The sequence below is a fragment of the Tiliqua scincoides genome, chromosome 7, assembly GCF_035046505.1.
Source record: "Tiliqua scincoides isolate rTilSci1 chromosome 7, rTilSci1.hap2, whole genome shotgun sequence".
NCBI classification, from domain to species: Eukaryota; Metazoa; Chordata; class Lepidosauria; order Squamata; family Scincidae; genus Tiliqua; species Tiliqua scincoides.
This window is the reverse complement of record NC_089827.1, coordinates 76,319,170-76,334,061: the sequence shown is the minus strand read 5'-3', so window position 1 is coordinate 76,334,061 and position 14,892 is coordinate 76,319,170. Positions and strand designations below refer to the sequence as shown.

The 14,892-nt window shown below is 42.0% G+C and overlaps 1 protein-coding gene across 2 annotated transcripts in view; it reads left to right on the top strand.

Moving 5' to 3' along the window:
- The window catches only part of TNPO3 (transportin 3), a 291,077-nt gene that overhangs the window by 225,002 nt on the left and 51,183 nt on the right, over positions 1–14,892 (top strand). For both annotated transcript variants that reach the window (XM_066634005.1, XM_066634006.1), the window contains 3 exons: positions 7,961–8,055; positions 8,587–8,743; positions 11,380–11,547. In XM_066634005.1, the coding sequence (XP_066490102.1) occupies positions 7,961–8,055; positions 8,587–8,743; positions 11,380–11,547 (420 nt within the window). The remainder of the gene's footprint in view (positions 1–7,960; positions 8,056–8,586; positions 8,744–11,379; positions 11,548–14,892) is intronic.

Below are 14,892 nucleotides of genomic sequence, written 5' to 3'. Positions count from 1 at the left end.
ATAGGCCGGTCAGCCTAACATCTATACCGGGTAAGATGGTGGAATGCCTCATCAAAGATAGGATCTCAAAACACATAGACGAACAGGCCTTGCTGAGGGAGAGTCAGCATGGCTTCTGTAAGGGTAAGTCTTGCCTCACAAACCTTATAGAATTCTTTGAAAAGGTCAACAGGCATGTGGATGCGGGAGAACCCGTGGACATTATATATCTGGACTTTCAGAAGGCGTTTGACACGGTCCCTCACCAAAGGCTACTGAAAAAACTCCACAGTCAGGGAATTAGAGGACAGGTCCTCTCGTGGATTGAGAACTGGTTGGAGGCCAGGAAGCAGAGAGTGGGTGTCAATGGGCAATTTTCACAATGGAGAGAGGTGAAAAGCGGTGTGCCCCAAGGATCTGTCCTGGGACCGGTGCTTTTCAACCTCTTCATAAATGACCTGGAGACAGGGTTGAGCAGTGAAGTGGCAAAGTTTGCAGACGACACCAAACTTTTCCGAGTGGTAAAGACCAGAAGTGATTGTGAGGAGCTCCAGAAGGATCTCTCCAGACTGGCAGAATGGGCAGCAAAATGGCAGATGCGCTTCAATGTCAGTAAGTGTAAAGTCATGCACATTGGGGCAAAAAATCAAAACTTTAGATATAGGCTGATGGGTTCTGAGCTGTCTGTGACAGATCAGGAGAGAGATCTTGGGGTGGTGGTGGACAGGTCGATGAAAGTGTCGACCCAATGTGCGGCGGCAGTGAAGAAGGCCAATTCTATGCTTGGGATCATTAGGAAGGGTATTGAGAACAAAACGGTTAGTATTATAATGCCGTTGTACAAATCTATGGTAAGGCCACACCTGGAGTATTGTGTCCAGTTCTGGTCGCCGCATCTCAAAAAAGACATAGTGGAAATGGAAAAGGTGCAAAAGAGAGCGACTAAGATGATTACGGGGCTGGGGCACCTTCCTTATGAGGAAAGGCTACGGCGTTTGGGCCTCTTCAGCCTAGAAAAGCGACGCTTGAGGGGGGACATGATTGAGACATACAAAATTATGCAGGGGATGGACAGAGTGGATAGGGAGATGCTCTTTACACTCTCACATAATACCAGAACCAGGGGACATCCACTAAAATTGAGTGTTGGGCGGGTTAGGACAGACAAAAGAAAATATTTCTTTACTCAGCGCGTGGTCGGTCTGTGGAACTCCTTGCCACAGGATGTGGTGCTGGCGTCTAGCCTAGACGCCTTTAAAAGGGGATTGGACGAGTTTCTGGAGGAAAAATCCATTATGGGGTACAAGCCATGATGTGTATGCGCAACCTCCTGATTTTAGGAATGGGTTAAGTCAGAATGCCAGATGTAGGGGAGAGCACCAGGATGAGGTCTCTTGTTACCTGGTGTGCTCCCTGGGGCATTTGGTGGGCCGCTGTGAGATACAGGAAGCTGGACTAGATGGGCCTATGGCCTGATCCAGTGGGGCTGTTCTTATGTTCTTATGTTCTTATGGCAGCGAAGGAAAGGCCAGCCTTGCTTTGTGCAAGGCCTTTTAGAGGCCTTGAGCTACTGCAAGACCTTCATTCATTCATATAAGTTCCATCTCTAATATATTCATCTATGTAAATTTATTCAAATTTTAAATGTAAATTAATACATTTTTTCCCCGGCCCCCGATACAGTGTCGGAGAGATGATGTGGCCCTCCTGCCAAAATTGGGGTGAGGTTTCTCTATAGTGGCAAAACAAATATGAAATTCCCTACTGTGTTAACTGATAACTTCCTCCTCCCTCATGGCCTTTCAGTCTCAAAATGTTTTTGTTCCATCTTGCCTACTGCTGATTTGTTGTTGTGCATCTAAGTACTTTGGTAAAAATAATTGCTCTCCTCCAATTTTTTCTTGTCCTTATGATTTTATTTTTTGTTTAATATAGTGTATGCTTTTTAGTTCTTGAATTGTAAGCTGCCTCGAGCATTTGTTCAGGGATAGCAAAGGTAGGATAGAAATTCTTTAAATAAATAAATAAATAAATAAATAAATAAATAAATAATAATAATAATAATAATAATAATAATAATAATAATAATAATAATTGTACCAGTGTACTCTTGCACTGAAACTATTCACTTTGGTGCATATTATTGACTGAATCCTGACATATCACTGTATAGGCACCTCCATGTATTCAACTAAAAAACTGGAAATCATCAAAATGCAGAACCCAGCCTTTTTTAGCTTGCAAGTACGTTTTGGCCACACAAAAAATAAATAACACACTATATATAATTTGTGAATGCATGCAAAAACACAGTAAAATGCAGCACATGGTCACAGAAGTGTATGGAAGGTTGTGGAAACAAGACAAAATATGTTGAAAGAGAGGATCATGTGTCCAATGTATGGATTCTGGTGATAATTGAAGTTGAAAGAGCAAGTGGACTGTGAAAAAGTGGGGACACCTGTACTACTCTCATGTCTAGCATTGTCATGCATTGAATCTACAGAGAAGCAGATCTGCTTTTTTTCTTTTTTGTGTTCTATCTTGCAATTAAATTTAAGTAAGATGTTACATGACTCATTTGTGTTATCATCTGACATAAGATTGATTTATTTAGCACTTGTAGTAGATTGCTGCTCTCTTACATGTCAATGCCAATTGTATAGATCAGGGGTGTCCAAAGTTTTTGGCAGGAGGGCCACATTGTCTTTCTGACACTGTGTCGGGGGCCGGAGAAGAAAATAATTAATTTACATTTAAAATTTGAATAAATTTACATAAGTTTACATAAATGAATATATTAAAGATGAACTTATATGAATGAATGAAGGTCTTGCAATAGCTCAAGGCCTATAAAATGCCTTGCACAAAGCAAGGCTGGCCTTTCCTTTGCTGCCGCTACTGCATCACAGATGTGAAACAACAAGCAGTGGAGGGAGCCCTTATCCCACAGCTCATGCGAGAAGTCAAACAGTCTCCCTCACACTGAGAGCAGTTGCGTCGGGCCAGTGTGGGCTCCAACAAATCTCTGGAGGGCCAGAGGCTCATTGAAGACTGGGAGCTCCCTGAGGGCCGTATTGAGAGACCTCGAGGGCCGCAAGTGGCCCCAGGGCCGGGGTTTGGGCTCCCCGGTATAGATAATTAAGAGGGGGAAGCAAATGGATGTGAAGATGAAAGAAGCAAGCAAAAAAAAAAGGATTCATTTTAGCTCCAAACCAAAAGTTCAAACCTCGGGCTTAACTGAACTTGCGCACTCACATTTTGATCTAGATAGGCAAATTCTATGACTAACATGCTCTCACATTGGAGTGCTAGGGGAAGTGGTTAAAAGGAAGAAGCATGAGGAGAGGGGAGAAAAACTCTTTAGAAGAAAAAGTTAGAGCTAGAAAGAGGAAGATGTGTGAAGAAGGGATGTACGAAATTAGATAGGCTTCCTAGAGGAGCCCAGAAGGAAGAAGTGGTGGTTTTGGATATAGGGAGGGAGGAAAAAAAGAAGATAATGAGGACATTAATTAGGACATTCGAGAAAGAGAAGGAAGAAAGGATCTTAATGTTCAGGTGAACATTCAGCAATGAACAACTGTAGCTGCAAAGCAGCTCTCTGTATGCTGAACCCAGGGCTAATGGCATGCGGTGAGCCTCTCGGTAAGGTGTGAAAGCATTTCACTCATGTGCCTTGAGGGACCACCCCTCCCACTGAACAGATATTGATAACTAATAGTCCAAGTCTCTGAAGGTAGAGACTTCTTCCCCAGAGATAATGAGCAAGGGAAATTCTCATTCTTTGAAGCTCTTGGTGGATTGGTTAAAGGCCTCATTTGGCACATAAATCTGAGGGTGATTTCGGATTTCCACAAAAATAGTGAAAAACAGACCATTCCTTACACACCACAAAATAACAAATACCGTGTGATAATCAATGTGCATGAGACAAGAACAGGGAAAGACAGTAAAATTTTGTGGATCATTGGTGAGGCTGTACTAATTACCAAGTTCACCTGTCTTTTGAGACTGGAGAGGATTGAACCAAAGGGGCTGCAACAGCAAGGGTGCTGACTAAGGAAATATCACTGGGGAAAGAGATATCTCAGACAGAAAAAGGTCTATGTAGAAATTAGGACAAGCCCAATACCTCCTGATGCCTAAGGCTGCATGCCAAATGCAGCTTGCCCTTACCTGATGATGTCCATCCTCAGCTTCTCTCACTCTCCCATGTTCTAACTCAGCACTCTCCTTCCACATATCTTCTTCCTCTCTGTCCTCCACTTTCTTTTCCTAGCAAGGGAGGAGAAGGAGGAGCAGTGGAGGCAAGAAGGAGAAAAGAGATAAGTGCCCTCCACTAATCTGCTACCTGAGGCAACTGCTTTAGTTGACCTCATTGGTTGGCTCTTGAAACAAGCCCTAAGATGCAAGAAGGCAGTTGCCTTGAAGAGCCAAGCAGCGTTTTCAAAGAGGGGAGGGCACTTTTACACCTCTGACTCAAAAGCTTTAGTTGCATTAAGGGAGGAGAAGGAGAAGAACCAGAAGGGAAAGGATATGTAAGACGTTATCAATCCTGGCTGCTGGCTGGCAAGGTGATGCTTGAATGACAGCTGGCGTGAGGGTGAATTAATATAGCACTAGTAGTTACTTACTTACTTTGGTAAACCTTTATTGGCATATAGAAAGTCCATCGATAACAATAAATATAACAAGGCAAAGAGATACAAATATCAGTTATTAACTTCTGGCCTTTGCCATAGAAACTGCCGCCAAAAATTATGCCACCAAAACGGTGATGAAAGGAGAATAACTGAGAAGGACTGGGAGAGGATCAACAAGGGAAACGGGAAGAGAAGAGAGAAAAGGGCCAAGTAGGTGGGACCTGAGATTATGATGGGCAGTACACTGAAGAAGGATATGATCCAAATTATCTGGTTCAGCTGAACAAAACAGACGTGATCTATTTGAACGAGGGATTTTAGAAAATCTCCCTTGGTGTATTGCAGATGGAAATATGTTCAATCTTGCTAACATTAAAGCCCTTCTTTTGGTCGGATTAATAAATTGGACAAAATAATTCACAGGGCAGCCAAGGGAGGGGGACAATCTGAAGAAAAGGGGTGAACAGGTCGGATTTAAATTAGACAATAATGTTACGTATTCTTGCTCCCAGAGTTTGAGTTTAATGAGATGATGCACTTTTTGAAGGTCCTTATCAGCTAAAAGTTCAGGAGAAAGATCTAAGGAAGATAATTTGGCATAGTTAAGTTTAGACCAATTAGATGAAAAAGGGTCTTTTAATAAATCTAAGAGAATAGAATTCGGGTGAATATTAAGATGGAGTCTGAGCCAAAACTTAAAAGTGGAGGTCCAAGCTACAGTAGTGGGGAGTTGAATACCCAGTTCCAAAATCATAGTGGACAACCTAATTAAGTTTGGAACTCCAAGAATTCTTCGCAGAAATTTAGCTGCTGCCTTATCTATCTCCTGATTAGCTGCTTCAATCCAGACAGCTACTCCATATAATAATTTAGGATAAACTTGTGTTTGGAGAGCATGAATGGCAGCAGGAATATTACCTTTATGAAAATGGAACCGAGCAATCGCATTCTGAGATAACAGGGCTGAGGAGATGGCGGATCTACGGTGGTATAACAAAGAATGTCTATAATGAAAAATAATTCCCAAATATCTGAAGGATTTGACTTGCTGGAAAGTTAAATTGTCAATCCTTCAGGAGGACAATCACTAGTAGTTAATGCTCCACAGCCTAAATGCAAATCAAATTGTAAGGAGTGAAGGGAGAATGAAAAACAACCAAAGAGAAATAATAACCCAGAAAAATAAACACAAGGTTCTGAACCCTATGGTTTTTATAAATTTTCCATAGAATTCTATAGGATTCTTGGTGGGATAGAGCAATTTGGTCCACCATTGCTAGTTGAGGAACCCTGCTAGGTTCTGCTTTTTCCACCCAATTGATTTGGAAGTCTAGTGGCTTGAGTGCAATCATGGGTTAGTGAAGACCATTGAAATTGAGAAACAAAACAAATTGGAATTGTTTGTAAAAGTTTTTCCTTAGGATGACTTAGGAAGTTATTTTCCATTGTGATTTAAGAACATAGGAATAACCCTGCTGGATCAGACATAGGCCCATTTAGTCCAGCTTCCTGTATCTCACAGCGGCCCACCAAATGCCCCAGGGAGCACACGAGATAACAAGAGACCTGCATCCTGGTGCCCTCCCTTGCATCTGACATAGCCCATTTCTAAAATCAGGTGGTTGCACATACACATCATGGCTTGTAACCCATAATGGATTTTTCCTCCAGAAATTGGTCCAAACTCCATTTAAAGGCATCTAGGCCAGATGCCATCAACACATCTTGAGGCAAGGAGTTCCACGGACCAACTACATGCTGAGTAAAGAAATATTTTATTTTGTCTGTTCTAACTCTCCCAACACTCAATTTGAGTGGATGTCCCCTGGTTCTGGTGTTATGTGAGAGTGTAAAGAGCATCTCCCTATCCACTCTGTCCATCCCCTGCATGATTTTGTATGTCTCAATAATGTCCCTCAGGCACCTCTTTTCTAGGCTGAAGAGGCCCAAACACCATAACCTTTCCTCATAAGGAAGGTGCCCCAGCCCTGTAATCACCTTTTCCATTTCCACTATGTCCTTTTTGAGATGTGGTGACCAGAACTGGACACAATACTCCATGTGTGGCCTTATCATTGATTTATACAGTAGCATTATAATATTAGCTGTTTTGTTCTCAATACCTTTGTTAATGATCCCAAGCATAGAATTGGCCTTCTTCACTGCCGCTGCACATTGGGTCGACATTTTCATTGAGCTGTCCACCACCACCCCCAGATCACTCTCCTGATCTGTCACAGAAATCCCTTCTGGTCTTCACCACCTGGAAAAATTTGGTGTCATTTGCAAACTTAGCCACCTCGCTGCTCAAGCCTGTCTCCAGGTCATTTATGAAGAGGTTGAAAAGCACCGGTCCCAGGACAGATCCTTGGGGCACATTGCTTTTCACCTCTCTCCATTGTGAAAATTGCCCATTGACACCCACTCTCTGCTTCCTGGTCTTCAACCAGGTCTCAATCCAGGAGAGGACCTGCCCTCTAATTCCCTGACTGTGGAGTTTTTTCAGTAGCCTTTGGTGAGGGATCGTGTTGAACGCCTTCTGAAAGTCCAAATATATGATGTCCACGGGTTCTCCCGCATCCACATGCCTGTTGACATTTTCAAAAAATTCTATAAGGATCATGAGGCAGAAGCCATGCTGATTCTCCCTCAGCAAGGCCTGTTCGTCTGTGTGTTTTGAGATTCTATCTTTGATGAGGCATTCCACCCTCTTACCTGGCATAGATGTTAGGCTGACCAGCCTATAGTTTCCTGGGTCCCCCCTCCTTCCCTTTTTAAAGATCGGTGTGACATTTGCTATCATTCAATCCTCTGGCACTGTCACCATTTTAAGGGAAGAGTTGCATATTTTAGTCCAGAATGAAGAGTCACTTCATTCTTCAGTTCCTTAATAACATTTGTTATTTGTCCTTTCCTTTGATGCATTCAATCGTGTTGCTTACTATTTTTTATTGTTTATTATTTATGGTTTAAATATTGTGGGGATAGGTCCCTGCCCTGAGGGTCAGTCTATAATTTAAATCCTGAAAAAGACAGCATAAGAAGGAGAGGGAAATGAAGAATAAAGTAGACACAAATAATGTCTATTAATGTGCATTAATTAAATAATGCATTAATGTCTATTACATGTACTTTGTTATAGGTATAGTAGGATATGCTTCTAGGATGTTTCTCCATAAGCATCATGAAAAAGATTGGTTTTTGAAGAAAGTATTTTTGAAGATGTTATACTGGATTTGGAAATTGTAACAAGATGTGTGAGAACGAAAGTGTAGCAAACAAAGTATGTGTTCAATTTTTTACCAACCTGCTAATACTTCATGTAACCCTTGCCCTAGGCTCTGTGCCTCCCCACTTTCAGACTCATTGAGCAACCCAACGGCCTCCGAAACCACCCAGACACTGTGGATGACCTCTTCAGACTGGCAACCAGGTATTTGAGTCCTGTGCCAGCCTTTGTCTCTCTTTCAACGAATCTATATCAAGACATGGCAATCCTATCCAAATAAAATCAAATTGTATCCAACAGCTTATACTGCTGCATGCCCCAAAGTAATACTGTTAACAGAGAACTTCAGGCCTAGTGGAGCACAAATGTTTTACAATGTTCTGACGGTCAAAAGAAGAAATGAAGCACATCCCAGAGTGTTATGGCTCTGCAAAGGCCCTCCTTCATTTTTGGGATGTCCTGCCTTTACTTCCTTTAGTGGGGTGCTTTCTGGGTTTTATCAGTAAGATGGTAACAGGTGGAAATTCCTTTGTGGGAAAGTCCTTCTCTAAGATATAAAAGGCCTAGGTCATGAGGAGTGGTATATAGACCAACACTGCCATTTGAAGTTAGTTCAGAAAGTAACATGAAACCAATACAGTTGACTATGTTTGCCATCTTGCATTCCTGCTCCCTTTGCAATGAGACAGACTGAAAAGTATGGTCTAATGGGAAAATGTTGCCCTCTCTGCCCAGGTTTATCCAGCGCAGCCCAATTACATTGCTCCGGAGCCAGGTGATTCTTCCCATCTTGCAGTGGGCCATTGCTGCCACCACTCTGGACCACCGTGATGCTAATTGTAGTGTCATGAAGTTCTTGCGTGACCTTCTCCACACAGGTGTTGCCAACAATGTAAGTGACTGGAAGGGATTGCATATAGGATTTGAATAAATTTCCCATCTGCCGTTATATGGTTTTAGGGATGAAATATGTCTTGTAGATCCTATCAAATTCTCAGGTTTGCGCAGGCCATATCCTGGAGGCAGGAGGTCTGGCTTAGTTGGTAGAGCTGCCACCTTGTATGCCTGAAGATCTGAGGCTGCCAGTTCGAAACAACCGGAAGTACCCGAGAACTGAAGACATGCTGATATACTGATGAGCTGACCCTCGGTGGCAGAGAGGAGTTGCCGTCAAGTGGAGCGTGGGAGGCGAAGGGCCAGAGAGAGGCCAGACCAGGAAGGAATCCAGCTGGAACGAGGAGTTCTATCAAAGACTAGAACTAGTCAATTGTAAAGATCCTTAGAACAGCCTGCCTACGTAAACCGCCTTGGATTAAAGTCTGAGGAGAAATCTGACGACCAAAGAAAGGCGGTATATAAATACCTGTACAAATAAATATCCAAGTTGCAAGCACTTCTTCCTTCTTTAGTTCAAGATCTTAGAGAGATCTTCACAAGACTGGCTTCCAGGAAGCACCATCTAGCTACTGTGCCTTGAGCCTGCTTGGGAAGAGACCCCATCTGATACATCTTACTCGTCAACCCACATTGCATAGGGTTTCTATACACAACTATGATTTCTTAAAACTAAGGGAAGTGTCCTATGCCTGTGCTCAGAAGCATTTTTTTATAATTATTTTTTATTTATTTAAAACAAAACAAAAACAAAGATATAAAAACATCTTCTTAAGTAACAGCAATAGTGAAGTCCCAAATTACTATTACTTATTTCTTATTATATTTCCAGTAATTCTCTGATAGCCAATTCCATTAACATTATCTTCCTCATCTGTGTTACAATCTATACAAAATATATCTATCCCTTACCTTATTTTGATTACTTCCCCTTCTCATCTCAAACAACAGGTTAACAAACACTTTTCAATTAATTTTCTATAATTCCCCCATTTATAAAAATATATAAGAAAAAATTCTTTAAAAAATTATTCTAATATGGATTCTCTTACCACAGCTTTTTTTAGTAAATAAAAGAAAACAACATTCATAATATACATGTACTAATTAAACCTTTAATTAATTAAAATCATGTATTTTAACCAATCCCTTCCCATTTACCCTGTAGATGCTCTACTAATTTCTCTCTTCTTCTCAGTGTGTTGTGAGATGAAAAAAGTCTGAAAAAGTTGAAATAGCATATACAAAAAGTTCTTAAAGTCATAAACTCTCTAAAACTAAACAAATACATCTATCTTCATATCTAATTACATTTTATATAATTCCAAATATATCTAGCATACATAATATTCTTTCACTTATTCTTCATCTCAAACTTCAAGTAAAAATATATACTTTTATATTTCAAAATTTACCTTGAAAAGAGAAAAGGAAAGAGAAAAGAAAAAATTATTTTCCTTTTCTCATTCTTTTCTTTACATTTCTCTAATGATTTAAAAATACAATTATTTAAAATCCAGTCACTTAAAGAAAAACATTTGTCTTTAAAAAATACATTTGATTATTAATTCTACCCTTTATCCAATAGTTTCTTCATATTCCCTTGTTTATTTCCCATTCCAAATATTTCATCTATCCCCTGCTTTACCCAACACCTTTACATCCAAAATCCAACTGTATCTCTCTTACAAGCTTGCCCCCCTTTTTATTGTATCTGTGTATCTCCTGTTCTTACCCACTTCTCATTCTCCCTAAGCAACCTGCACATACACTATTAGTCTCTCTGATCTTTGAATTCTTCTGCCTTCCAGTAAGCTTTACCTCATTGCTATAGTTCTGTATGTTTTCTTCTTGTCCTTTACCTGCAGGCCAAGTACAACTTGATTTTCCTTCTCAATTTTCTTACAACATCCCACTGCTGGCCACCATTTTCTATTCCATGTAGTTCCTCGGTTTCATAGATTTCCTTCTCCTGCTCTTCCAGATCTTCTTCCAACTTCACAGTGTTAATTCAAAACTTTTAGAGCAATCATTCAATTTTTGCTTCCACCTGTCTTTCAAATCAAATCTCTCCTCAGATTTTATTAAGAACTGTTCCAGAGTGCTGCCGTGTTTCCTTTTAATTCCAAGGAGCATAAATTCTCTTCGGCGTGGGCTGCTCCAAGGAGCTCTCAGAATAACCTAGTGATCCGCCATGTTACCCATAGGCATGTCCTCCCTGTGCTCAGAAGCATTAATGTAATCCAAGAAGGCCCCCATCCTTGAACTAAGATACTAGATCTGGGTTCAGGAAAAGCAACATAATATTAGCAATGTGCATATTGTTAAGGAGTTTTGAGCCCAGGAATTTTGGAGTTCTTCCCCAATGAGTTTATTTTCCATATTAGATGGAAGAAATCTGAGTTCCAGGAGATCTTTGAAAATGAAGACTACAACAGAGCTGAAACAAAATTAAATAGAAAGTTACAGTAGATATTTAAATGTGCTGCAAACACTGCAGTGAAAACTTCCTGAAAACACAGAGTAGTCATAGATATTGTCCGGGTGTATTTGTGATGGAGAAGTCAGAAAGTTCATCTCTGCTATGGCTCCTTTCAATATCACAATCCTTTCATATTACTGTTTTTCTTGTAGCACGAGGAGGACTTCAAAGGACGGAAAGAGCTCATAGGACAAGTGATGATGCAGTTGGGCCAGCAGCTGGTGAACCAACTTTTGCACAGCAGCTGCTTCTGCCTGCCACCTTACACCCTACCAGATGTGGCTGAGGTGCTGTGGGAGATCATGCAGGTTGATGGACTGGTGAGTAGACAATCAGTGAGGCTTCAAGCAGGTTTCCTGTTAGAGACAGAGGACATACTTGAGACTTCAGATTGCTCCTGCTGCTTTAGAAAAACAAGGTTAACTAACTGAATTGCGTCTTCCTCTATAGAAAGGCTGCAACTTTCCCAGATTGCTTTTACCTCATAGTCTGGAAGCATGTGCTGGAGTGAGCTGTAGAGAGTTCACCAATTGAACTTTTTTTGATAATGTATTTCTTATTCAATTTTTTGTTTAAATTGTATCTCTGATCTATTTTATTTACTTTCTCATTCCCCACAACAATGTCCTGTCAGGCAAAAGGTCCTTGTGGGGAGGGAGCAAGCTAAGCAGCACTGAGAGAATCCGTCCCACTAGTCTTCAGGCCTTCATTCAGGAGAAAATCCTTTTGGACTGTGCTAGAATATGGCTGTCTCTGGGAAGGAATTGGAGATGTTCTTGTCCATATGCAGTGTCTTCATTGTCAGGTGTGCATAAAATATCATTTAGGGCAGAAAGAGATGTAGAGAGTTTTTTCCCCCATTAGTGCAGGTATGCACTGGTATGAAAGCTGGGTGGTTTCTGCATGAAGAAATGCTTCTGAGAGGGAGGCTCCCATCATAAAAGAGCAGAAGTCATACAATGTAATGGAAATCATTGGACTGAAAATGTTTCTGAACCAGTGGTTCTCAAACTTTTTAACAAGGGACCCATTTCTTAGAATGACCGTCTGTTTGGGACATACCGGAAGTGTTGTCATGGCCAGAAGTGACATCATCAAGCAAATTAAAATTAAAAAAGTAAATTAAAGTAAAACAGATTAAATAAAGGAAGATGAGATGGGGATAGCCAACCCTGTTCCACCAACTGAATTATTTCCTTAGCCTGCCTGCAATAACTTCAAACATCCCCTCCTCCCCCTAAAAAAAAAAATCAGTAAGATTTTTGATCCTACTCAGTTCAGTGTGATTTGGGATAAATCCAGCATATTTTTTGTTTGGGCTGGATTGATATTCAAAACTTCCCTCTAAACAGCGTTAAACCACAGAGTGATGAGAAGATGAAATTAGGCTTCACTGGGTAGGAAAGGGTGGAGAGGACTATCAGGAATCACCTGACTTTAAAAGTCTAAAAAAAAGAAAAAAATCACCTTACCTACTGAATCCTCTGTTTTTATTCTTTTAGTGAGCGGGTCTGCCTTCTGGAGCATTTGCTAAGCTCCACTTTCATCAGATCAAGCAATCTGGTAGCCATGCATTCCCCTTTGCCTGACCTTCAACAGTCGCTAAGGCATGTTTGCTTACTTGCGAGCAGGACTGTATTATCAATTTGGCTGACTAGACAAGCATACAGGCCTGCAGGGTCTAAGGGCCTGTCAGTTTACCTACCCCCATTGTTTCCTGACCACTGGCTGAAACTACCAGTAACAAGGGAAGCTATCAGCCTATGGGGGGGAAACTTATCCTCTGGCAGCCAGCCTCTCATGGCATCCCCTTTGTTCCTTCTTCCACCTCCTCTGTAGATGATTGGCTGACTTGGCTAAAAGGATTGACAGGCTGTACTTGGGAGGAAAGTGTACTTGCTTCTCCCTTTCCATCTGTGTAGTTCAGCGCCTGGTGAGTGGATTTGGTGGGCTGAGTGGGATTTTTATACCATCCACCTCCTCTCAGCATTTCCATCTCTTCTTCCCCCCCCCCATATCCCATCCCTGTATTTGCACCTCACAATCAAGTTCCCTCTTAATTCTCCCACCTTTGTGCCTCACCACCCCCCCACCACCACCACATTAACCATCTAAGGAATTATTCTGGTGCCCAATTCCCTCTCTGTTATGCTCACCATCCCAGCGCTACCCCTCCTCTTTCAACCCCTGCAGCACCTCCTCTTCTTTTTGAACCCCCTCCCCCAGCCAGTCTATTTGGTGGCTGAAATGACTGCCTTCCCCCCACTACCCCTCCAGCCATCCCTGGAAAGAGCGTGCAGCTGACCAGGCCACTAGTGCTCTGGCTCTCCGTTTTCACACTTCATACTCTCCATCTTTCCTTCCTCTTCAACTTCTTATGTATTCCTCCTTTCTCTAGCTTTTCCACAACCCTGCTGTCTTGCCCCCATTTCCGACCCTTCCCTCCCCCACACTCCTTCTTCCCTCTGAACCTCCTGCTTTTTCCTCCTTTAAGAGTTCCTTCAACATGCCCTCCAGTTCTTCCCCCCCCTTTCAACTCCCCCCTCAGTCTCTGTCATTCCCTGCTTCCTTCACAAGACCTTCCTTCAAGGGTAATGGTGCCCTGAGCTCAGCTTGGCTCAGTTCCGTTTACTTTCATTTGGAGCAATGTATTTGAAACTATTTCCAACAGCATAAAGTGTGAGTGAGGCAGACCCTAGCTATGAGAAGTGAAAGTAAATAGGAAAATAACTTAGTCGCTCTCTTTTGCACCTTTTCCATTTCCACTATGTCTTTTTTGAGATGTGGCGACCAGAACTGGACACAATACTCCAGGTGTGGCCTTACCATAGATTTGTACAACGGCATTATAATATTAGCTGTTTTGTTCTCAACACCCTTCCTAATGATCCCAAGCATAGAATTGGCCTTCTTCACTGCCGCCGCACATTGGGTCGACACTTTCATCGACCTGCCCACCACCACCCCAAGATCTCTCTCCTGATCTGTCACAGTCAGCTCAGAACCCATCAGCCTATATCTAAAGTTTTGATTTTTTGCCCCAATGTGCATGACTTTACACTTACTGACATTGAAGCGCATCTGCCATTTTGCTGCCCATTCTGCCAGTCTGGAGTGATCTTTCTGGAGCTCCAAACAATCACTTCTAGTCTTCACCACTCGGAAAAGTTTGGTGTCATCTGCAAACTTAGCCACCTCACTGCTCAACCCTGTCTCCAGGTCATTTATGAAGAGGTTGAAAAGCACCGGTCCCAGGACAGATCCTTGGGGCACACTGCTTTTCACCTCTCTCCATTGTGAAAATTGCCCATTGACACCCACTCTCTGCTTCCTGGCCTCCAACCAGTTCTCAATCCATGAGAGGACCTGTCCTCTAATTCCCTGACTGTGGAGTTTTTTCAATAGCCTTTGGTGAGGGACCGTGTCGAACGCCTTCTGAAAGTCCAGATAGATAATGTCTATGGGTTCTCCCGCATCCACATGCCTGTTGACCTTTTCAAAGAATTCTATAAGGTTCGTGAGGCAAGACTTACCCTTACAGAAGCCATGCTGACTCTCCCTCAACAAGGCCTGTTCGTCTATGTGTTTTGAGATTCTATCTTTGATTAGGCATTCCACCATCTTACCCGGTATGGATTTTAGGCTGACCGGCCTATAATTTCCCG